Here is a 26,191-nt window from a genome sequence, read left to right as displayed (position 1 = left end):
GCTTTTGCTGTTGTATCTAAAATGTAATTGCCAAAACCAAGGTCACATAGATTTTCTTTTTTATTGTCTTCTAGGAGTTTTATAATTTTGTATTTTATGTTTTAAGTCTAGAATCCATTTTGGATTTTTATGACAGGTATAAAGAATCTGTGTCTAGATTCATTTCTTTACATGTAGATATCCAGTTCATTTGGCCTCATTTATTGAAAAGACTCTCTTTTCTCCGTTAAATTGCCTTTGCCCATTTGTCAGAGATTAGTTGACCATATTTTTATTGTTCTGTTTCAGGGCTGTCTATCCTGTTTTGTTGATCTATTTTGCCGTTCTTTTGCCAGTGCCACACTGTCTTGATTACTATGGCTTTATAGTTACAGTCTTTTTTTTTTTTTTTTTTTTTTTTTTTGAGCTAGAGTCTTACTCTGTCACTCCAGATGGAGTGCAGTGGCACAATTACAGCTTGCTGCCGCCTTGACCTCCTGGGCTCAGGTAATCTCCTCACCTCAGCTTCCCAAGTACCTGGGACTACAGGCACACGCCGCCATGCCCAGCTAATTTTTAAATTTTTTTGTAGAGACAGGGTCTCACTTTGTTGCCTAGGCTGGTCTTGAACTCCTAGGCTCAAGCTGTCTTCCTGCCTTGGTCTGAGTCAGTGCTGAGATTACAGGCATGAGCTACCATGCCCGACCTACAGTCAGTCTTAAAGTAATATAGTCCTCCAGCTTTTCTTTACTATTGTGTTGGCTCTTCTGAGTCTTTTACCTTGTCATATAAATTTTAGAATCAGTTTTTTGATAACTACAAAGTAACTTGCAGGATTTTTATTGAGATTGCAATGAATCTGTACATCAAGTTGAGAATAACTGAAATCTTAATAATATTGATTCTTCCTATTCATGAGCATGGAATAGCTCTACATTAATTAGGTCTTGTTTGATTTCTTTTATCAGAGTTTTATGGTTTTCCCCCAGAGATCTTATATATATATATTTATTGGATTTATACCTAAGTATTTCATTGTCGGTGCTAAGGTAAATGGTCTTGTGTTTTTAATTTCAAATATTAATTGTTTATTGCTGGCATATAAGAAGGCAATTAATTGTATGTTAAACCTTATATTCTGTAACCTTGCTATCATTGCTTATCAGTTGCAGGAGAGTTTTTGATTATAAGTGGTATTTTAATTTTCAATTTCTAGTTCTTTGCTAACATATAGGGATATAATTGCTTTCTAATTTCACTGGTTAGGACTTTCAGCACAAGGTTTGATAGAAATGGTGGCAGCAGAAATCCTTGCCTTGTTCCCCATATTAGGAGGAAAGTGTTAAGTCTTTTATTTTTAGGTATTATTTTAGCTGTAGATTTTTTTTATAGCTGCCCTTTTTCAGATTGAGTAAGTTTTCCTTCTGTTCTTGGTTTTCTGGGAGTTTTATACATGAATGGTTTTTGGATTTTGTTAAATGCTTTTTCTGCCCTTGTTGCAATGATTACATGGTGGAGTACTGTTAATATGGCATATTATTACATTGATTGATTTTTATATGTCAAATCAGCCTTGGATTTCCTGGATAAACCTCAGTTATGAGAGAAGTACATAAATTCTCCATTTGGAGAGTATTGGTGATTAGATCCTGTTTTGTATTATTTTTAATCCTTTATAATCTTAGACATGATTCTGGGGATCCCGGGGTCACAGCAAGGAACCAGCTGAAGTTAGAGTCCCCAGAAGATAGATGATCCCCAACTTAACGATGGTTTGACTTAAAAATTTTTGACTTTATGATGGTGCGAAAGTGATACACATTCAGTAGAAACCATACTTTCGAGTACCCATACCACTGTTGTTTTTCACTTTCGGTACAGTATTCAGTAAATTACATGAGCTATTCAACACTTTATTATAAAATAGGCTTTGTGGTAGATGACTTTGCCTAACTGTAGGCTAATGTAAGTATTCTGAGCACCTTAAGGTAGGCTGAGCTAAGCTATAATGTTTGATAGGTTAGGTGTGTTAAATGAATTTCCAACTTACAATATTTTCATCTTACAATGGGTTTATCAGGATGTAACCACATCATACATACCTTCATAGCATCTATACATACATTTATAGTGGCACCAATTGTTTCAGGTTTTATAACATTTTTGAACAAATCTTCACAGCCTGGGAACAGGAATAAAAGAAGCATATTGTGGGCAAAGCATTAGGAGCAGAAGGAATTCAGAGTTCTACTGAAAGAGTTGCTGGAATGACTCCCTGTAGGGACCATAATAATGCATTTCTGGTGAGATGCAAATGTGAGAACTGTGCTTTTCTTGATGAGAGTAAGATAAAGTTTAAAGGGAGTAGGAAAGGGAAAAGAGTAGAGAATTGGTATTAGAAATTACTTCAGTGTTTAAAATCTTAAAAATTCAGTAGCTTATATGTTTTAGAGTTTCATGTTTACTTAAGCTGCTAACTTTTACCCACATTACTTTTTTGGATTTTACTTCACAAATTTAAGCCCCAAAATATCTAGTAAGCCTCTGTTTTATTTTGTATTATTTTGAGTAATAGGTATAAGCAATATTTGGTTGCTATTTCAATAAAAATTCTTTGGCAGGTGTCCGAATCCCAGCGCTTTGAGAGGCCGAGGCAGGCAGATCACTTGAGGTCAGGAGTTCGAGACCAGCCTGGCCAACATGGCGAAACCTCCTCTTTACTAAAAAATACAAAAATTAGCCAGGTATGGGGGTGCACACCTATAATCCCAGCTACTCAGGAGGCTGAGGTGGGAGCATTGCTTGAACGTGGGAGGCAGAGGTTGCAGTGAGCCGAGATTGCGCCACTCTGCTCCAGCCTAGGCGACAGAGTGAGACTCTGTCTCAAACACACACACACACACACACACACACACACACACAGAGTGAATGGTTCTAGCTTTCCTCTTTTTTTGGTTTAGGATAACTAAAATTACACGCCTGTAATTCCAGCACTTTGGGAGGCTGAGGAGGGTAGATCACTGGAGCTCAGGACTTTGAGACCGGCGTGGGCAACACAAAACCCCATTTCTACAAAAAGTACAAAAATTAACCAGGCATGGTGGCCTGTGCCTGTGCAGTCCCAGCTCCTTGCTCCTTGGGTGGCTGAGCTGGGACAATTGCTTGAGCCTGGGAGGCAGAGGTTGCAGTGAGCTGAGATCACACCATTGCACTCTAGCCTGGGTGACAGAGTGAGACCCTGTCTCAAAAAAAAAAAAAAATCTTAATGATCTGAAAACAGAATTCCATTCTGCAAATAATTTTATTTATTGACCAGTTCATCCCAGTGAGTTGCTTTACCTGAAATACCTTTACCATCTGATCCTTTTTCTTGTTTGTATTTTTCCTGTTTATCTTCAGATACATTTTATTTAAATTAATAGTGGTTAGTTTGTTACCATATTAAATACTTAGATACTAGAATTCAATAAGAACTACCTTTTAAAAATGAAAATCAGAGGAGTTCCTGATTTAAAACAAAAAATAAAGGAAAATATTAAAGTGTTTTTAAAGAGACTAAGGTTACCACATCTTTTATCTTCCTGTTAACTACTTTTGCAACATATATTGTTGTGATTAGGTAGAATTATACAACTTTGCTCTGTTTCTTTGATTGCGTATTGGAAACTCTTATTATCCCTTTTTTCAGTGACGTTGTTTTACATTGGATAACATCCAGTGACACTTGTGTATTCTTTACATCCTTTAGTGAGTCCATTTGGGACCATTTACATATGAAAAGCAGCATGACTGACATTGCAGACATGTAAATCACAAATCTAAAGGAATTAGAGAAGATGAAAACATTATTTATCAATAAGGTCCTCAGTCTCCCAAATGAACAAAGTAGGCACTTGAGTAATAATTTGAAAAAAGTGATTCATCTTTTTTCTACTCCCTGATTAATAAAGGTGATATTTTCTTAGTATGCTTGGAGGTTGGGAATACTGTAAGTCAGTAGTTCTTGAATTGTATCAAGCATGAGAGTCACCTAGAGGGTATGTTATAAAGATTACCAGGCATCACCTCCAGAGTTCTGATACAGTAGGTCTGGGGTGGGACCTGAAAATTGGTATTGCTAACAAGTTCTCAGGAGAAGCTGATGTTTACTAGCACTGGACCATACTTTAAGTACTACTGGTGGCCAGGCATGGTCATCTCAGCATTTGGGAGGCCGAGGTGGACAGATTGCTTGAGCCCAGGAGTTTGAGACCAGCCTGGCCAACATGGTAAAACCCATGTCTATAAAAATACAAAAATTACCTGGATGTGGTGGCACATGTCTGTTGTCCCAGCTACTTGGGTAGCTGAGGCACAAGAATCATTTGAACCCAGGAGGCAAAGGTTGCAGTGACCCAAGATTGCACCACTGCACTCCGGCCTGGGCGACAGAGTAAGACTCTGTCTCAAAACAAGAAAAAAACCAAAAACCAAAAAACTACTGGTATATGGTAGGGTATATGAAAGTGGAGAATGAGCAATAAGTAGGATCAGCCTGATTTTCCTGCCTAAGGTTTTCATTCAATTCAGAAAATGTTTTTGGTTTTGTTTTTGTTTTTAGTACCTGCTATGTGTCTAATACTACGATGTCATCAAGCTTTACATGTCTTAGACTTTTCGACAGTGGATCTTTTGCTTTATTGAGAGGCTTCACCAACTAAGGAGCAGTGTCTAAAATAAAAGACTAGTAAAGAAAGAAAGTTATTCATTTTGTTGCTTTTTCAACCCTCTGTTTTTATGCTAGGCAATATTTTACCCTTTACCAATTTTAATGTGCAAACATTATTTCTGGCAATTCCACCTCTAGGTAGCTATCCTAAGGAAATAACTTTGAACAATTGATTAATGTAAACACAGACAGAGATGTTTATCATAGATGTTTATTATAAAGAGCAGAAAAGTAGCTCCTACACTGAAGTCTGTGGTTTTGCAATTACTAAATAAACTGTGTATGTATGTATATGATAGCTAATTTTGTAGCTGTAAAGTTTTGCTTATGAAGAGAAGCATTTTAAAGTTAAAAATGCTTGATATACAATAATTATTTTATGTAAGCATATTTTAATAAAATTTAACAGCTCAAATTTAAGTGAAATTGTATTTTAGGTTCTTAACTATGTGAGATTTATTTATAGAGAAAAATGAGGAAATATAACAAATTACTTTTTACAAAGTATCTTTAGAATGTGAGATTATGATTGACTGTTACTATATATTCTCCTCTATTTGTAACATATCCATAACTGGATATTACTTTTATAATTAAAATATTCATGTTTTATATTTACATATTATTTCAAGTTTTATTTACACACATATATTAGTGTACAGCTCAGTGAAGTTTTATAAGCCAGCGCTCATATCTAGAAGCAGAATATAACCAGCACCCTAGAAGCATGCCTTGTGCTCTATTTCAAGGATAACTGCTATCATGACTTCTAAAAGCACAGATTATTTTCTCCTGTTTTTGTACTTTATATAAATGTAATCATACAGTATTTATTCTTTTGTGACTGGCTTCTCTTGCTTAAGAAGATGTTGTGAGATCAAGCTTAGTAATCGTAGTTCATCCTTTCTCATTGCTATGTAATACTCCATTGTGTGAATAAACCATTATTTATTCACTTTAATGTTATTGGGCATTTGGGTAGGTAATTTTAAGTTTGGGAATATTATGATTAGTTATGTCATAAATATTTTAGTCCATGTCCTTTGGTGAACACTTGTGCATATTTCTACAGGGCATATACCTAGGATTGGAACTGTTTGGTTGGGGTTCAGTTTTAGTAGATACTCCCAGATGATTTTTCTCAAAGTGGTTATACCAGTTCACACTCCCACTGGCAACAGGTGAGGATTTCTGTTGCTCCACATCCTTGCCAATACCTAACGTGTGTTAGTCAGGCTTCTCCAAAGAATCAGAACCGCTGTCTCTCCTATTGGTTTTTTATGACTATATGTATATATACACACACACACACACAGACACACACACACACATATATATTTTTTATATATATATAATATATATATGTATATATACAGCTGACCCTTGAACAACGCAGTGGTTGGGGCACTGACCTCCCTGTGCAGTCAAAAATCTGTGTGTAATTTTAACTAGTAATAGCTCACTGTTGGCCAAAAGCCTTACCCATAACATAAATAGTTAAGTAACCCATATTTTGTATGTTATAGATTGTGTACTGTATTCTTACAATAAAGTAAGCCAGAGAAAGTAAAATGTTATTAAGAAGATCTTAAGGAAGAGAAAAATATGTGTACCATTCATTAAGTGTAAGTGGTTTGTCATAAAGGTCTTTATTCTTGTCATGTTAATGAAGAGTAGGCTGAGAAGGAGTAGGAAGAGGAGGGGTGGATTTTGCCGTCTCGGGTGGCAGAGGCAGAAGAAAATCTGTGTATAAGTGTACCTGCACAGTTTGAACCTGTTATTCAAGGATCAACTGTGTGTGTGTGTGTGTGTGTGTGTGTGTGTAGAGAGAGAGAGAAATTGATTGATTATAGGGATTGGCTCATACAGTTATGTGGGTCAAGAAGTCCTGTGACCTGCTGTCTGCAACCTGGAGAACCAGGAAAGCTGGTGATGTCATTCAGTCTGAGTCTGAAGGCTGAGAATCACGGGAGCCAGTGGCACAAGTCCCAGCTCAAGTCTGAAGGGCTGAGAACTAGAGGGGCTGATGGTACAAGTCCCAATTCTAGGCCAGAGGCCTCAGAACCAGTATGCCAGTGTTCACAGACAGGAAAAGATGAATGTCCAGCTCAAACAGAAGCAGATACTCCCTTCTGTTGCCTTTTTGTTCTATTTGGGCCCTCAACAGGGTGGATGATGCCCCCTTCCATTGGAGAGGGTGGTTTTCTTTATTCACTCTACTGATTCAAATGTTAGTCTCTTCCGGAAACATCTCATAGACCACCCAGAAACAATGTTTTATCAGCTATGTGGGCATCCTTTAGCTAAGTCAAGTTGACACAAAAGTTAACCATCACAGTATTTTTCATGTTTTCTTATACTTAGTGTGATGAGTGTGCAGTGGTAATATATGGTAGCTTTAATTTGTATTTCCCCGATGATTAATGAATTGAGAGCCTTTCCTATATTTTTGGTTGTAAATTATGCTAAAACGTTGTTGTAGTTTGCAGCTCAGTATCAGATATATTTTAGCTTTATTTCGAGGAACTTAATTATAGGAAGTATTTTACAAAATATATCAAAGGATATTATAACTTGATCCAAGGTTATGAGTATGAAACTTAAAAATAGCATACATTTAATTTTTAAAGTAAGTCTCAAGTGTTAATGTCCTGTAATATGATACCTAATGAGATTTAGTTTGAGTTGAATTATATTTTTATGATTGAATGTTATTTTCCTGTTGGCTTCAGCTATAAAAATTAAAGACGTTCTCATATGAAAATTGTTCAGTAGACGGAGTTGAAATTTTTTGCCAAAGACAAATAAGTAAGTTGATAACCAGTCTCTGTCGGTTGTTGTCATCAGGAACACTGCTAGACTCAAGTAAGATAATATTTGTAAAGAACTACCCAGATGTTTGTGTTACTTTTAGAGCTTTAAAATCTTTGAAATGTTCTTAACATCTTGGTTTTCTTTCTGTTTTATCCACTGGTACCTTACTCTAACCCTCCATGTGTAGTTCTCAGAATTTATTCCATTCTTGCTATTGTCTGAGTTTTTAGAACAAGGTGGAAGGCACAGAACAACCCAAAAACTGCCCCCCTCCACACACACATTTTTATATATTTAAGTATAATTTAAATAAATAAATACAGAATGCTGCTAACCTCATTGGCATTTTAAGATCATATTGTAATGGCAGGCTATTGAGACAATATGGGACTTGTACCTAGCATAGTGCCTGTCTCACAGGAGCTCACTGTATATTTGTTGAGTGGATAAGACAATGAAAAAATTCTACTGTTGGGTTTTTCTCTTTTTAGGTTTTGTTAGGAGCTTCCATTTGTTGTCCCCTGCCTGCCAGTTTTGGATCTTTAATTTTAAAAAGAGTATTTAAGATGGATATGAGAAAGTTACTATTATGCTGGGCACAGTGGCTCATGCCTATAATCCTAATGCTTTGGGAGGCTGAAGTGGAAGGATCACTTGAGGCAAGGAGTTCAGGAAAGTTTCTGTTAGTAAAATTTTCAAGGTGGAACTTTCTCTCAAGATAACCTCATACAGACAAGTCAGAAAGAGAACAGTAAAATTGTAAAATGACTGGAAAATAAATATACATTTTAGTCATTTTTTTATGTGGTACTTATTTTGGGAGAATCTAATTATTCAAGTACTCATTAAAATAAAAAGCAAAGTTAATGTTATCTTTATATTATTTAAGATGTATCCATGAGATAAAATAAATTCTACAATATATGTTGGATTACTTATGAACAAAGAGAACTAGAAAAAACATGTTTTAAGAGAGAAGGTAAATGAAAGAAGTTCCAAATAGAAGGAAAGAAAGCTGGAGAGGGGCCGGACACAGTTGCTCAAGCCTGTAATCCCAGCACTTTGGGAGGCCGAGGCAGTCAGATCACCTGAGATCAGGAGTTTTTGAGACCAGCCTGGCCAACATGGCAAAACCCCATCTCTACTAAAAAGACAAAAAAATTAGCTGGGCATGGTGGCCGACGCTGGTAGTCCCAGCTACTCAGGAGGCTGAGGCAGGAGAATCGCTGGAACCTGGGAGGCAGAGATTGCAGTGAGCCGAGATTGCACCATGCACTCCACCCTGGGCGACAGAGCAAGACTGTCTCAAAAAAAAAAAGAAAGAAAGCTGGAGAGAACAGTGACACTTGTGTCTCAGTAGCATCTGTTATCCTAGATGATGTTAAAGAGTTCTGTTGAATGTTTTTTTTCACAACTCTCTTCTACTCTGAATTATAAAATGTAATAGTGTGGTATTAGAAAAGACAGCTAATCCTTTAGAAGTTGGTCGTATATTATTTTGACCATTGGTCATTGATTGTTTTACTGGCCAGTTTGTGAAGCTTTTCTTGATTTTTTTTTTTTTTTAATTCCAGATCTTTAGACCTCACTATGAAAAAACCCACTTGTTAGGAAACATTGATACAGTCATTGGAAAATCTTAACCATATGTGGTAGAATGGCCACAAGCAAATGCATGAGGCTTAGGCCTGAAACTTTAGGGCTTTGTTTGATACTTGTACCAATTTATATAGAATTGATCAAAGCATATCTATGACTGCTACTGATTACCATAGAAAAATAGCTGAGTAACTGTTGCTTTATTCTGTAATATCAATGTGTATAATAAAAAATAAATTTTGTTCATTGCCTCCAGTTCTGGCACACAGTTCCTAAAGCCCTTTCAATCTCCAAAGTAATGAGTGTCTTTTGTACTTTAATGAGAAGATTGTTGACTGGGGTCCCGTAGATAGCTTTAGGATGGGGGCTGGTGCCAGAAAGACCAAGGATTGAAACTTTCAACCCCACCTCTGACTTCGAGCAGGGAGAGAGGGCCTGGAGATTCAGATAATTACCAATGGCCGTGATTTAATCAATCGTGCTTACATAAAGAAACCTCTATAAAACCCCATAAATGACAGTTTGGAGAGCTTCTGGGTTGGTGGACACAGTGAGGTACTGGGAGGGTGGCGTGCTTGGAGGTGGCATGGAAGCTCTGTGCACCCACCCCCTACCCCTACCCCATTGCCCTGTCCTATGTTTCTCTTCGATTTGGCTGTTGCCTTCCTGAGTTGTAGTAGCCTTTTAAACAAACCAGTAATAGTAAGTAAAGTGCTTTACTGAGTTCTGTGTCATTCTAGCAAATTATTAAATCTGAGGTGGGGTCATGGGAACCCTCAAATTTGTAGTCTGTAGGCAGAAATGGGAGTAGCCTGGGTATGTTATCTGTGGCTAGCAGCTGTGGCAGGCAGTCTTATGGGACTGAGCTCTTAGTCTGTGAGGTCTGGGCTAACTCCAGGTAGTTACTATCAGAATTGTATTGAATTGTTGGACACCTAATTGGTGTCTGAAGAATTGGAGAATTAGTTGGTGTGATTTAAAAAACAACAACAACAACAAAAAAACCCAAACATTTGGTGTCAGAAGTGTTGTGAGTAAAAACAGTTCGTTATCAGGTACTTAAATTCAAAGATGGTCTAGATTTTATTTGTATGATCACTGGCTTCTCTCTTTTAATATCGAGCGTTAGTTATCAAGGTAATTTTTAAATGACTTGGACATTTAAAAAATAGAATAAAATACTAATTTACAAATAAACAAGGGTTAAATCAGGCTGTATAAATTAGTGGAGTTGTAAGCCATTTAAGGCAATATCCTTATCTCCATTTGTGTGAAATTTGAGTGTGGAATCTTCTAAGATAATTGTGACTATTTTGTAGGCCATAAGGAGAAAAGTGACATCTGGTATATCTGGACCATAGACCTTAAAGGATTCTAACACAAACACCTACCAAGCTTGATTGGTATTGAACTGGCCTGGGGAAAAGTATGTCATAATAGCAGAAACTCTGTGATGGTATGGATGGAGAACTTTATAAAACCAAGGAACTGAATCCGGGCACCGTGGTCAAAGAGGAAAACTTCTAGCGTCTCCCTGTAGCCATACATAATTCTATAGGTATTACCATTCCCTCTCAACTTATTCTGTATTATTAGGGAAATAAAGTCTTTCTCTAACATTTTTCTCTTCTCATAATATAGTTTGAAATGCAGTCACTTTTACTTAAACTTATCTTTTGGAATAAAATAATTTATGGAATTCATAGCACTCAGATTGTTTCACCAGACTACTTGTAGAAATTCTGGATTAGTTGATTAACCACAGTTCATAGCTTCCCAGTTGCACATTATCCTTAGGTTTCAAAAATTCCTTTCTGAATAAGAGATACAAAACAACCCACCCAGGAACAAATTATTTTGTTGGTTGGCAGAGCATTATCATTCTTAGCACCCATGAAATTGAGCTAAGAACCAGAGCTAATCCAAGATTTTAGAGTTGTCTTAGCTCTGCTAATTTTCTTTATTATTTTGCTTGTATTTTCATTTTCACACAACTCTCTCAAGTGATTAAGCTGCACTTAAGTATTTTTTAAAATTTTGTCTTTAAAAAGGTTCTTACTGTTTTGTTTCAGAAAGGACATGCTATAGCTAATACACTTTTTGTAATCTTATGGTGGCCATGGAAATGTGCCATTCAGACCTCCTGCTGGTGGGAGGCACAAATGACTGACAGTCCCAGCTGTGGTCCCTCTGGATCCACCACCTCATTCTTGCTGAGGTCACACTGATGGTGACTCCACATGGCCAGTGAATGAATGACTGTAGGCCTGTTCATAAGAAACACAGTTCTCCTCTAATCAGCAGGGCATTACTTCCTATTACTGCATAATAGTTACTCTAAAATTTAACAGCTTAAAACAAACATTCATCTCACATGGTTTCTGAGGATCAGGAATCTGGGAGTGGCTTATGTAGGTATTTTTGCCTCAGGGTCCCTCATGAGGTTGTAGTCAAGCAGTTGGGCAGGGCTGTAGTCATCTGCAGGCTGGACTAGGGCTGGAAGATGTCCTTCCAGGATGGCTCACGTATTCATACATGGATATTGGCAAGAGCCTACAGTTCCTTGCTGACTGCTGTTGACTTCAGATCCTTGTCACATGGTTGTCTCCACAGGGCAGCAAATAACATACTTTTTCAGGGTCTAGATTTGTTGGGGACAAGTAAGAGTAGTTTGGTTTTTGTCTTAGGTATCATTTATTCTGAGATGCTTTTTCTAAACATCACTCCCACCAAGGGTTGCCAGATATAGCAAGTAGAGGACAATATTTGGAACATACTTCTACTAAAAAATTATTCATTGTTCATCTAAAATTCAAATTTAACTAGGTGTCTTATATTTTATCTGATAGCCTTTCTGGGTTTAGTTTGTCTTCTCAGTGCACCTGTGGTACCCTGTGCTATCCTGTTTCTATATTTACTGCACTATATTTTAATTGTCTATTTAGTTGCCAGTATCTTCCCACTAGGGTGAAACTTCTCCATGGGAATAAACTTTCTTGTTTTTTTGTTTTTTTGTTTTTTTTTAATTCACTTTTGTATCCCCAGTGCCAAGCACTGTGCTTGACCTATAATAGGTACTCAATAGCCAGGCATGGTGGCTCACGCCTGTAATCCCAGCACTTTGGGAGGCCGAGGTGGGCGGATCATGAGGTTAGGAGTTCGAGACCAGCCTGACCAACATGGTGAAACCCCATCTCTACTAAAAATACAAAAATTAGCCGAGTGTGGTGGCACGTACCTGTAATCCCAGCTACTCAGGAGGCTGAGGCAGGAGAATCGCTTGAACCTGGGAGGCGGAGGTTGTAGTGAGCCGAGATTGTGCCACTGCACTCCAGCCTGGGCAACAGAGTGAGACTCTGTCTCAAAAAAAAAAAAAAAAAAAAAAAGGTACTCAATAAATGCATGTGGCTTTCCAAGAATGAAAACACTTGGTCTTATAATTGCATGCACTTTTCTCCTCCACCTTTTCTTGATTGTCATGATGAATCTCAGTAGAATGCTAATGCAGTGAAAGGGCTAGTAATTCCAAGATTCAGGAACTTGTGTTATCACTTTATATATAAGCTTCAGGTTCCCTTCTGGTAGCTGGAGATAATATCTGTTTCCTCTTGGAAGCAGGAAAAAAAATGATAAAGCCTACTATTTTCTAGGCTTGTACTAGCTTCAATAATTGGCAGCTGGGCTTTATGTAATGGTAATAGGTTTTAAGGACATGGAATCAAATAGGTCTGAGTTTAAATGTTAGCCTTGTCACATACTAAAGGTGACTTCTTGGGCAAATTTGTCATGTTTCAAAATGTCGATTTTCTTATCTCTAAAATGGGAGTGATCATGCACTTTCATAAGGGCTATTGTGAGGATTAAATGACAAAACAAGTGACCTTGCCTAGCAGAGTGCCTGTTTTTGGCACATGGTAGGTACACAGCAAATCCCTAATGAAGCTTCCTGGGGCTACCATATGTCCCGTGAGAGATTCTGTCTTTTGATTGATAGGCATTTATAATTCCACCAATTGTAGATTCTCATCCAAGTACATATACCAAATATCTGAACCTATGTTTTATCTCTTACTGAGATGGATTACTATGGCCACAACACACCAGAAGAAGAAAATTAACCTGTCTTATGATAATCTAAAATAGCTCATTTCTCTTATATGTAGATGAACAATTCAATGCTTGTTGAATCCCATTCCCAGTGATGAGGAGAGTGACTGCATTGCAGGATCAAAAGTGGATGTTTTTATGATTGTTGTCTGCCACAAACTAGTTATCTCTGTGATGACTTTTCCAGTATCTCCTGCTTAAAATCTGGATCAGAAAGCTCATGAGGTTCTACTTTCTCAGTCTTTGGCTCTTCTGAAAATCAGGTTCAAGTATAACTTTTGGCCCTTCATGTCTCTGGAGATTTCTGTCCTTAATAGTCTTACATGCATTAGAATTGTTGATTGTACCATCTCTTATGTCCCTAACATTGTCTTTCCCCACTTGATCCATGCTTTTTAGTTTCATGAATAAGAAAAGTGAATCTCATAAAGGTAAAATGACTTACTGCAGACCACACACAGTCAGCTGGGATTTGAACCTAGGTATGTTGACTTCATTGCAATATGCATACCACATGCCAGTTGTTTCAGTGGATGAGAATTATGAAACCTGTGCATTGATATACAAACACGAGGTGCTAATATTGTGAAGTGCCACCCCGAGATACATGATAACCCCTATAGCAGAGGGTTTATAGTTGATTTAAGGAGAACTGATACATAAATAAATAACAAAACATAGTGTCAATGACTCATATAGGCAAAACCAGCTACTAAAGTCATAATTATTTTTAGCCATATAGAATATTTTCTGATATTTTATTAATCTCATTTTGTGTCTGGATTCTTGTACTTAGCATAATGTTTTCAAGATTCATTCATGTTGTGTGAATCAGTAGTTCTTTTCTATTACTGAATAGTATTCTATTATATGATATACCCCCATTTGTATATCCAGTCATGGGTTGATGAACATTTTTGTTGTTTCACTTGTGGACCATTATTAATAAAACTGCTGTGAACATTCAAATACAAGCTTATGTGTTGACATAAGTTTTCATCTCTCTAAGGTAAATACCTAGAAGTGGAATTGCTGGGTCATATGGTAAGTGTATATTTAACTTTATAAGCAATTACCAAACATGTTTCCCAAAGTGTTTGTACAAGTTGGCATTCCCATCAGCAATGTGTATAAGAGTTCTAGTGCCCTGTGTCCTTGCCAACACTTGGTATGGTCATTTTTTTTTTTTCTATTTTAGTGATTCAAGTCAGTTTGGTGCTCAATGTGGTTTTAATTTGTATTTCCCTAATGACTAATGATATTATGAATCTTTTCATGTGCTTATTTGCCATCAGTATATCTTCTTTGGTTACACAAGTGTTTAAATCTTTTGCAGATTTTTTATTGAGTTGTTTGTCTTGTTATTGTCTTATTCATGTTACAAGTCCTTTATCACATGTATATTTTGCAAACATTTTCTCCCAGGCTATCATGTGTCTTTTTCTTCTCTTAACTTTTTAAAGACTTTTCCAATATCTCCTGCTTAAAATCCAGATCAGAAAGCTCATGAGGTTCTACTTTCTCAGTCTTAACTTTTTAAAGTTAAGAGATTTTGAAGAGCAGACATGTTTTATATCTTGATACGTCAGTCTGTTTATGTTGCTATAAAGGACTCATGAGGCAGGATAATTTATAAAGAAAAGAAATTTATTTTAGCTCATGGTTCTGCAGGCTGTACAGGAAGCATGGTGCCAGCATCTACTTCTGGTGAGGGCCTTGGGAAGCCTACAGTCATAGCAGAAGGCAAAGGAGAGTCAGCAAGTCACGTGGCAAGAGAGGGAGCAAGAGAGATGGAGGGAGGTGCCATACTGTTTTAAACAACCAGCTCTCATGTGAATTACTCATTACCATAGGGAGAACGCCAAGCCATTCATGAGGGATCCTCCCCCATGACCAAAATGACCAAAACACCCCCATCAGGCCCCACCTCCAACATTGAGGGTTACATTTCAGCATGAGATTTGGAGCAGACAAACATCTAAACTGTATCACTTAATGTGCAGTTTTTCAATTTAAAAAGATAGTTTGTGGTTCTTTGTATCCTATTTAAGAAATCTGGGCTGGGTGCGGTGGCTCACGCCTGTAATCCCAGCACTTTGGGAGGCTGAGGCAAGTGGATCACGAGGCCAGGAGATCGAGACCATCCTGGCTAACACGGTGAAACCCCGCCTCTACTAAAAATACAAAAAATAGCTGGGCGTAGTGGCAGGCGCCTGTAGTCCCAGCTACTAGGGAGGCTGAGGCAGGAGAATGGCGTGAACCCGGGAGGCGAAGCTTGCAGTGAGCTGAGATCATGCCACTGCACTCCAGCCTGGGCGACAGAGCAAGACTCCATCTCAAAAAAAAAAGAAAAGAAAAGAAAAGGGAAATCTAAGCCAGGCAGGGTGGCTCGAGCCTAGTAGTTCCAGCTACTTGGGAGGAGGAAGTGGGAGAATCCCTTGAGCCCAGGAGTTAGAGACAAGCCTCGGCAACATAGTGAAACCCCGTCTCAGAAAAAAAAGAGGAAAGAAAAGAAATTTTTGCCTAAGCCAATAATACTAAGGTTTTTTTTTTTTTTTTTTTTGAGACAGAGTCTCGCTCAGTCGCCCAGGCTGATCTCCGCTCGATCTCCACTCACTGCAAGCTCCGCCTCCTGGGTTCACGCCATTCTCCTGCTTCAGCTTCCTGAGTAGCTGGGACTACAGGCGCCCGCCACCACGCCCAGCTAATTTTTTTGTATTTTTTTTTAGTAGAGACGGGGTTTCACCGTGTTAGCCAGGATGGTCACGATCTTCTGACCTTGTGATCTGCCCGCCTCGGCCTCCCAAAGTGCTGGGATTACAGGCGTGAGCCACCGCGCCCGGCCAATACTAAGGTTTTCTCGTCCATTTTCCTATAAGTTTTTACGTTGCTATATTCCTTTATTTTCCTAGAACTTTCCTAGAAGTTTTCTAATTTTAGCTCTTAAATTTAAGTCTGTGGTTAAGTTTTGTTTTTTGTGTTTTTCCAAGACAGTCTTGCTTGGCCGGAGTGCAGTAGCGCAGTCACAGCTCACTGAAGCCTTGACCTCCTGGGCTCAAGCTAGCCTCCCACCTCAGCCTGCCGGGTAGCTGGGACTACAGACATGCGCCACCACACCCAGCTAATTTTTAAATTTTTTGTAGAGATGGGGTCTCCCTATGTTGGCTAGGCTGGTCTCGAACTCTTGGGCTCGAGCAATCCTCCTGCTTCAGCCTCCCAAAGTGCTGGGACTACAAACGTGAGTCGCTAAGTCCAGCCTTATGATAAATTTTGAGTTAATTTTTATATATGGAATGAGAGGAAAGATTTATTTTTGTTTCATATGAATATCCAATCATTCCAGCAACAACTAGTCAAAAAAGATTATCATTTCCCATAGAATTGCTTTGTACCTTTGTCAAATATCAATTGACTATATAATTGAGGATCTGTTTCTAGATTCTGTTCTGTTCCATTGATGTACGTGTTTTATCTTCATGCCAATACCGTACTCTCTTGGTAGCTCAGTGGTTCTCAATGAAGAACAATTTTGCCCCTAGGGGACATTTGGCAATATCTGGAGAGGGTTGTTTTTTGTTTTTTGTTTTTTTTGAGATGGAATCTCTCTCTGTCTCCCAGGCTGAAGTGCAGTGGTGCAACCTCCGCCTCCCAGGCTCAAGCAATTCTCCCGCCTCAGCCTCCCGAGTAGCTGGGATTACAGGTGCACACCACCACGCCCAGCCAATTTTTGTAATTTTAGTAGAGATGGGGTTTCACCACATTGGCCAGGCTGGTCTCAAACACCTGATCTCAAGTAATCCACCCATCTTGGCCTCCTAAAGTGCTGGGTTACAGGCCTGAGCCACCGCGCCAGGCCTGGAGACATTTTTGATTGTCACAACTTGGGGGGTAGGCAGGAAGGTTGCCCCTGGGTAGAGGTAGAGGCCAGGGATGGTGCTAAAGATTCTGCAATGTACAGGAGAGTCTTCCAGAACAAAAAATTAGCTGGTCCAAAATGTCAATAGGGCCAAGGTTGAGAAACTCTGCTGTAGCTGCATACTAAGCCTTAAAACCAGATAGTGTAATCTTTCAATTTTGTTATTTTACAAAGTTGTTTGAGCTATACTAGGTCCTTTGCATTTTATATAAATTTTAGAATCAACCTTATACATTTCTACAAAAAATATCTGCTGAGATTTGATTAGGATTACATTGATCTATAGATAAATTTGGGAAGAATTGACATATTAACAATTTTGAATTTTCTGATTGATTGATTGATTGATTGATTTTTGTGATGGAATCTCGCTCTGTCGCCCAGGCTGGAGTGCAGTGGAGTGATTTCAGCTCATTGCAACCTCTGCCTCCCAGATTCAAGCAGTTCTCCTGCCTCAACCTCCCAGGTAGCTGGGAGTATATATTTATTTTATTTTTATTTTTTTGAGACAGAGTCTCGCTCTGTCTGTCACCCAGGCTGGAGTGCAGTGGCATGATCGCGACTCACTGCAAGCTCTGCCTTCCAGGTTCATACCATTCCCCTGCCTCAGCCTCCCGAGTAGCTGGGACTACAGGCACGTGCCACCACACCCAGCTAATTTTTTGTGTTTGTAGTAGAGACAGAGTTTCACCGTGTTAGCCAGGATGGTCTCGATCTCCTGACCTTGTGATCCACCTGCCTCGGCCTCCCAAGGTGCTGGGATTACAGGCATGAGCCACCGTGCCCGGCCACTGGGAGCATATAGAAAGGCTAGAAGAGAAAACAGGGAACTAAAAGCAATTCAGTGTCGCAGAAGGATAGGTGTCTGGAATAAGAGTAAAGATGAAAACAAGAACCATTATCATAAAGGATCTTTTTTTTTTTTTTTTTGAGATGAAGTCTTTCTCTGTCACCCAGGCTGGAGTGCAGTGGCTGGATCTTGGCTCACTGCAAGCTCCACCTCTGTGTTCAAGCGATTCTGCCTCAGCCTCCCGAGTAGCTGGGATTATAGACGCTTGCCACCACGCCCAGCTAATTTTTGTATTTTTAGTAGAGATGGGGTTTTACCATGTTGGCCAGGCTTGAACTCCTGACCTCGGCCTGTGATCTGCCCGCCTCAGCCTTCCAAAGTGCTGGGATTACAGGTGTGAGCCACCACACCCAGCCTGAATCTTCTGATTATAAAACATGTTTTTTCTCTCCATTAATTTGTCTTCTATAGTTTCAGCAATCTATTGCAGTTTCCATTGTATAGCTCTTATACAATTTTGTTAGATTTATCCCTGAATATTTAATATTTTATGCTGTTGTAAATAATATGTTTAAAATTTTTAATATCTGATTTTGTTTTGTTGGCAGAAGATAGAAATACAGTTGACTTTTGTATATTGACCTTGTTGCCTGTGACCTTGCCAAACTCACTCCTAGTCCATTTATATAGATTCTATAGGATTTTCCATATAGACCAATATTTTGTTTATGTACAAACAAGTTTTATGTATTCCTTTCTTATTTTATACCTTTCATTTCCTTTCTTGACTTATTACACTGGCTAAGCCCCTCTAGTTCATTGTCAAAGTAGTAAAGGTATACATCATTGTCTTGTTCCTGATTTTAGGGGAAAAGCATTCAATTTTTTTACCATAAGTATGATTCTTAGCTATGGGTTTTCTATAGTTACTTTTTAGCATTTTGAGTAAGTTCCCATCTATTCCTTGTCTGCTGAGAGTTTTTGTCATGAATAATTGTTGAATTTTGTTAAATGCCTTACTTGCATCTATTAAAGATGATAGTGTAGTTCTTCTTTTTTATTCTGATGATACGGGGAATTATATTGATTGATTTTCCAATGTTAAACCAACCTTCTGCCATTTATGGGATAAACTCAGGCATATGTTATCCTTTTTATATATTCTAGAATTCAGTTAGCTAAAATTTCATTTAGAATTTTTGTGAGTGTTCATGAGGGATATTGGGCTGTAGTTTACTTACAATGGTTTTGTTTTGTTATTTTCTTTGTATTCCTTTTCTGAAGTACCTTTTAACCTTAGTTGCCATCTTACTGTCTCTATTTTCAGAGGATGAACACTTTTTATAAGAAGTCTGCTGTGTTTTGAGTGCTATATGCCAGGAACTACAAGAAGCCCTTCATATTCGTTATTTCATATAATCCTCAGAACCTTCTTGCAAGATAGATGCTATTATCATGCCCATTTTAAAGGTGGATAAAACGGAGACTCAGAGCAGTTAATTTCCCAAGTGATAGAGGCAGTTCAAATTACGTCTTTCAGGCTGGGCACAGTGGCTCATGCCTGTAATCCCACCAATTTGGGAGGCTGAGGCAAGAGGATCACGTGAGCCCAGGAGTTTGAGACCAGCCTGAGCAACATAGTAAGACCTTGTCTCTACAAAAAAATTAAAAATTAGCCAGGCCTGGTGGCATACTCCTGTAGTCCTAGCTACTGGGCAGGCTGAGGTGGGAGGGTTGCTTGAGCCTGGGAAGTCAAGGTTGTAGTAAGCTGTGATTGTGCCACCATACTCCAGCCTGGGCAAAAGAGCGAGATCCTATAAAATAAAAAATCAAGTCTTTCAAATCAGAGGTTGAAAACTGCTCTGCATTTATATCTTTCTCTAGAAATATTTTATTAATCTGAAATATTATTCACAAAACTAGGAGGAATTTAGAAAACTATACCTCTACTAATCTTTTTTTCTCTTTTTGATTTTTTTTTTTTTTTTTCCGTTAAGACAGGGTCTGTCTCTGTCATCCAGGCTGGAGTATAGCAGTACAATCTCGGCTCACTGCAATCTGTCTCCCAGGCTCAAGCAATTCTCCTACCTCAGCCTCCTGAGTAGCTGAGATTATAGGTACATGCCACCATGCCCAGCTAATTTTTGTAATTTTAGTGGAGACGAGGTTTCACCATGTTGCCCAGGCTGGTCTTGAACTCCTGGGCTCAAGAAATCAGCCCACCTCATCAATTACAGGTGTGAGCCACCGCACCCAGCTAATCTCAGAGCACCTCTTTATGCTAATTGGTTTTGATATTCTCTGTGTGCTTATTTTTCAGTTTGAGAGTGTCTAATAATTAGCATATTAGGACCAGGAGTGGTAGGTCACACCTGTAATCCCAACACTTTGGGAGGCCGAGGTGTGTGGATCACCTGAGGTCAGGAACGCAAGATCAGCCTGGCCAACGCGGTGAAACCCCATCTCTACTAAAAATACAAAAATTAGCTGGGTGTGGTGACAGGAGCCTTTAATCCTAGCTACTTGGCAGGCTGAGGCAGGAGAATCACTTGAACCCGGGAGGCGGAGGTTGCAGTGAACCAAGATCATGCCACTGCACTGGAGCCTGGGCAACAAGAGCGAAACTCTGTCTCAAAAAAAAAAAAAAAAAAAAAAATAGTATATTAGTTCACTAATTTGTAAGTTTTATCAAGCACACATTATTGTGAATTATCTTGAATGTTTCTAATTGGATATGTCAACCTAAAATGAAGAAATGGAGGCAAAACTAATATAAGTGGAGAGTTTATTTGGGCCAAGCTTGAGGATTACAACCTGGGAACATAGATTCAAGTTTCCCTGAATATACACTCCTGTTAGCAGCAGTTACAAGTGGAGTTTGAAAGGCAAAATAGGGGGGGACAGGGAGTGGACTGTACAAAGTTGTTTGTTAGGAATTCTCACTGGTTTACAGAACCAGTGAGAATTGATTAGTGATTGACTATACGTTGTTAACCTATAAGGTGTGGATTATAGTGTTATTATAATTCACACCTGATGTGGATTATTAAGCTAATTTATGGCTACTTATGGCAATAGTAAGCAATTTCAACAGATGAATACATAGCTCAAAGGAGGGGAGTAGGCATGATTGTAATCTCACTTTAATGTCTATCTGGTCCTGATATTTAAAAGGACTTGCATTCCTCAGATAAAAGTTCTTTTCTTTTCTCAGTTGCTACAGTGCTTCAGTTTAAATTTCACATCTGTTGGAAGTCTTTCAATGTTGTTAATCTGGATTAGAGGTTCCTTGAGAGAAAATGCCACTTTCTTTTTTACTATACTGTATTTAATGTGCTCAATAGTATCAGTAGGCATATTTCTGTTTATGTATGTAAGATTGTAGTGTGGCTGAAGGCTGAAGGGGGGCAAGAGCACATGAGAAGCTATCGCTTCCACTTATCTGCTTTTCCCAGGTTGGATGTGTGCTGGATTATTTTAGGACCTTTTGGGCTCAAAAAATCAACTGGGAAGCCTGAGTTTAGATGATAGCTAGCTGGTGGGACCCAACTTAATTTTCTGTCTTATGCTTCGGTCAAATTTGGGAAAATACACAAAAAAGCAAAGCTACAAATAGAGACTGGCAATACAGATTAAAATGTGCCAGGCAACAGGAGGAATTTCGATGAGTAGAAATGAATATCGATCCCTGAGACAAAATAGCGGGGACAGGCAGGAAAAAGGTAGATTTCTACCCTTCTCTACTTCATACCTACAAATTTAAGGAAGTAGGATCTTTACCAACCAGAAACTTGGCAGTTTCCCACCAAGCCCGGTTGCAACTGCTATCTGCAACATCCAGGGCTCTTTTTCTCCCTCCCATCTCTCTTATCATTACCTCTGTACTTCCCTTAGTGACCACAGCTCTGTAAAGGCAGTGGCAGAAGTGGATTTGTTGGGGGTACGTTTTCAGATGTGATGAAGTAGTGGTGAGAAGGGGCAAAGAGAAGAAAATCCATGGGAGTAGTATGCCTTTTCTCAGGCCCTAGTTTAGACAGACACACAGATTAAGCTTTTTATTATGGAAAATTTCAAATATTTACAAGAGTAAAGAGAACAGTTTAATAAACCAGTCACCAGCTTAAACAACTCTTGGTTAGGTCCTGTTTTTGACCAGGGAAGAACTATATTCTGTTTCAAAGTATGTAGGATTAGATTGCCAATCACGTGCACATGGAACAAGACAACAGGGTCAGAAGATCTTCCTTAGTTTATCAGTGCCATAGTAAATCAGGGGATCCCTACATTAGATCCACAAATTGACTTCAAGTCATGACAAACTGAACTGGTGAGCAAAATTGTGTGCTCTAGATAGTATATAATTTTAATTTGATCCTCAAAGGGATCTTTAATCCCCCAAATAGGTGAGAGCCACAGTATTATGTGACTGCTCAATACTAGGTCTGGCTTGTGTGGATAAAGTTTAAAGTCAGGCCAGGCACAGTGGCTCACGCCTGTAATCCCAGTACTTTGGGAGACCGAGGTGGGCGGATCACTTGAGGTCAGGATTTTGAGACCAGCCTAGCCAACATGGTGAAATCCCATCCCTACTAAAAAAAAAAAAAAAAGTACAAAAATTAGCCAGGCATGGTGGCATTTGCCTGTAGTCCCAGCTACTTGGGAGGCTGAGGCAGAAGAATCCTTTGAACCCGGGAGGCAGAGCTTGCAGTGAGCTGAGATACTGCCACTGCACTCCAGCCTGGGTGACAAAGCAAGACTTGGTCTAAAAAAAAAAAAAAAGTCAAATAATACCTAGGTGGACAGAGACCACCTAGAATTTACTTAACTTTTTTCTTAGCAAACACCAAACCTGGATAGATTTCTCAACTTTCAAATAATTGACAGAAATTTTTTAAGGCATCATGGGATTTATTAAGAAATTCTTCAAAACACGACCAGGCGTGGTGGCTCACACCTGTAATCCCAGCACTTTGGGAGGCCAAGGTGGGCGGATCACCTGAGGTCAGGAATTCAAGACCAGCTTGGCCAACATGGCGAAATCCTGTCTCTACTAAAAATACAAAAATTAGCCAGGTGTGGTGGTGGGCACCTGTAGTCCCAGCTACTGGGGAGGCTGAGGCAGGAGAATCACTTGAACCCGGGAGGCAGAGGTTGCAATGGGCCGAGATCGTGCCACTGCACTCCAGCCTGGGCAACAAGAGTGAAACTCTGTCTCAAAAAAAAAAAAGAGATTCTGCAAAATAAAAGAAGGAAATCTGATATTTAAGAAACAGAAAGAAAATCATACTTTGAAAAAGTTGAGAAAGGAAACAATATTAGATGGTATTTTCTTTATTCTCATGGGGTTTGTTTAATGAATCTGAAAAATATGTAGAAGATAGCAGATTGACATAGAAGGAAACCAACTGAGATGTCAGCAATTATAATAATAATAGCTAAATATATATTGAGTACCAGATTCTATATTAAAGTCTTCATGAATTAGCTAATTAAATCTAAGTAAATGGTTATTCGCAAGAACATGGAGGTAAAGAGGTTAAATTACTTCCCTAAGATTGTATAACTAATAAGAAGGAGGTCTCAGATTTGATCCCAAATACACTTTGACTTCAGGGACCTAGAGAGAGAAGAAATAAGGATGATTTCACAGGATCTTGGATCATCCTTTGTACTCTTCTGCGTTGGAATTTTAAAAGAAATTATTTACGGCCGGGCACGGTGGCTCACGCCTGTAATCCCAGCACTTTGGGAAGCCAAGGTGGGCAGATCATTTGAGGTGAAGGGTTTGAGACCAGCCTGGCCGACGTGGTGAAACTCCGTCTCTACTAAAAAATACAAAAATTAGGCCGGGTGTGGCAGCTCACACCTGTAATCCGAGCACTTTGGGAAGCCAAGATGGGCAGATCATGAGGTCAAGAGATCGAGACCATCCTGGCCAACATGGTGAAACCCCATCTCTACTAAAAATACAGAAATTAGCTGGGCGTGGTGGTGCGTGCTTGTAGTCCCAGCTACTTGGGAGGCTGAGGCAGGAGATTCACTTGAATCCGGGGGAGGCAGAGGTTGCAGTGAGCCGAGATCGCGCCACTGCACTCCAGCCTGGCGACAGAGCGAGACTCCGGCTCAAAAAAAAAAAAAAAAAAGCCCTTTTGCTGCTGCCGCCGCCGCAGCCATGAGTATGCTCAGGCTTCAGAAGAGGCTCGCCTCTTCTGTCCTCCGCTGTGGCAAGAAGAAGGCCTGGTTGGACCCCAATGAGACCAGTGAAATCGCCAATGCCAACTCCTGTCGGCAGATCCGGAAGCTGATCAAAGATGAGCTGATCATCAGCAAGCCTGTTGACAGTCCATTCCTGGGCTTGATGCCGGAAAAAGACCTTGGCCCGCCGGAAGGCAGGCACAGTGGCATAGGTAAGCGGAAGGGTACAGCCAATGCCCGAATGCCAGAGAAGGTCACGTGGATTCTGCGCCGGCTGCTTAGAAGATAAGAAGATTGATCGCCATATGTATCACAGCCTGTACCTGAAGGTGAAGGGAAATGTGTTCAAAAACAAGCGGATTCTCATGGAGCACATCCACAAGCTGAAGGCAGACAAGGCCCGCAAGAAGCTCCTGGCTGACCAGGCTGAGGCCCCCAGGTCTAAGACCAAGGAAGCACGCAAGCGCGGTGAAGAGCGCCTGCAGGCCAAGAAGGAGGAGATCATCAAGACTTTGTCTAAGGAGGAAAAGACCAAGAAATAAAAGCTCCCCCTTTGTCTGTACATATTGGCCTCCGTGATTACATAGATCAGCCATTAAAATAAAAGAAACCTTTATCTGCTTGTAAAAATAAATTAGCCAAGTGTGGTGGCATGCACCTGTAATCCCAGCTACTTGGGAGGCTGAGGCAGGAGAATCGCTTGAACCCAGGAGGTGGAGGTTGCAGTGAGCCAAGATCGCACCACTGCACTCCAGCCTGGGTGATAGAGTGAGACTCAGTCTCAAAAAATAAATAAATAATTAAGAGTAAAAATAAAATAAGCGGCTGGGCGCTGTGGCTCACGCCTGTAATCCCAGCACTTTGGGAGGCCGAGGCGGGCAGATCACGAGGTTAGGAGATCGAGACCATCCTGGCTAACACAGTGAAACCCCGTTTCTACTAAAAATACAAAAAAATTAGCCGGGCGTGGTGGCGGGAGCCTGTAGTCCCAGCTACTCGGGAGGCTGAGGCAGGAGAATGGCGTGAACCCGGGAGGCGGAGCTTGCAGTGAGCCGAGATCGTGCCACTGCACTCCAGCCTGGGCAACAGAGCGAGACTCCGTCTCAAAAAAATAATAAAATGAAATAAGCATCGCCGGGCCCGGTGGCTCATGCCTGTAATCCCGGCACTTTGGGAGGCCGAGGTGGGCAGATCACCTGAGGTCAGGAGTTCGAGACCAGCCTTACCAACAAGGAGAAAAACCGTTTCTACTAAAAATACAAAAAAATTAGCCAGGCATGGTGGCCCATGCTTGTAATCCCAGCCACTTGGGAGGCTGCGGCAGGGGAATTGCTTGAACCCGGAGGCGGAGGTTGTGGTGAGCCGAGATCAAGCCATTGCACTCCAGCCTGGGCAACAAAAGCGAAACTCCGTCTCAAAAAAAAAAAAAAAAAAAGCGTCCAGGCAAGAGGTAAAAAAGAGACTGCTACAAAAAGCTATATATAAAATTCGTCACTTTTCTACTGCACTAATAAATGGTTAAAAAAAAAAAAAAAAGAAACACTGGCCAGGCGCAGTGGCTGACACCTGTAATCCCAGCACTTTGGGAGGCTGAGGCAGGCGGATCTCGAGGTCAAGAGATCGAGACCATCCTGGCCAACATGTTGAAACCCCGTCTCTACTAAAAGTACAAAAATTAGCTGGGCGTGGTGGCACGTGCCTACAGTCCCAGCTTCTCAGGAGACTGAGGCAGGAGAATCACTTGAACCCGAGAGGTGGAGGTTGCAGTGAGCCAAGATCATGCCACAACACTCCAGCCTGGTGACAGAGTGAGACTTCGTCTCAAAAAAAAAAAAAACAAAAGAAACACTGTTTACAATGTTATTAGGAAAAAGAAAATGTCTGCACTGTTATTAGCAAAAGACAATAAGAGATAGTGTTGAAGAGCAGTGAACATAATAGAGTGACAAATGTAAGACCGACCACCTTATTAGTAATTAGAATAAAAATGAATATGTTAACATATAAGTTTAAAAGATAGACTCAGGAATTGTCAAAAACCATATCTAAGACTCAACATTACCTGATTTTTGAGGCCTACTAT

General features: G+C 39.8%; 1 protein-coding gene and 1 pseudogene across 21 annotated transcripts in view; both read left to right on the top strand.

Annotated features, from left to right (window-relative positions):
• Positions 1-26,191, top strand: part of TFDP2 (transcription factor Dp-2) — a 205,638-nt gene that overhangs the window by 83,234 nt on the left and 96,213 nt on the right. For 4 of the 21 annotated variants that reach the window (XM_063662279.1, XM_063662278.1, XM_063662294.1 and 1 more), the window contains one exon: positions 14,217-14,251. The exons of the other annotated variants lie outside the window; for them this stretch is intronic. In XM_063662279.1, coding sequence (XP_063518349.1) covers positions 14,217-14,251 — 35 coding nt within the window. The remainder of the gene's footprint in view (positions 1-14,216; positions 14,252-26,191) is intronic. 21 annotated transcript variants of the gene reach the window in all.
• LOC134739190 (large ribosomal subunit protein eL19-like) lies at positions 24,071-24,893 on the top strand (annotated as a pseudogene).

The sequence above is a fragment of the Pongo pygmaeus genome, chromosome 2, assembly GCF_028885625.2.
Source record: "Pongo pygmaeus isolate AG05252 chromosome 2, NHGRI_mPonPyg2-v2.0_pri, whole genome shotgun sequence".
Classification (NCBI taxonomy): Eukaryota; Metazoa; Chordata; class Mammalia; order Primates; family Hominidae; genus Pongo; species Pongo pygmaeus.
Note: the sequence above shows the minus strand (reverse complement) of the source record. Positions and strands in the feature narration are given on the sequence as shown.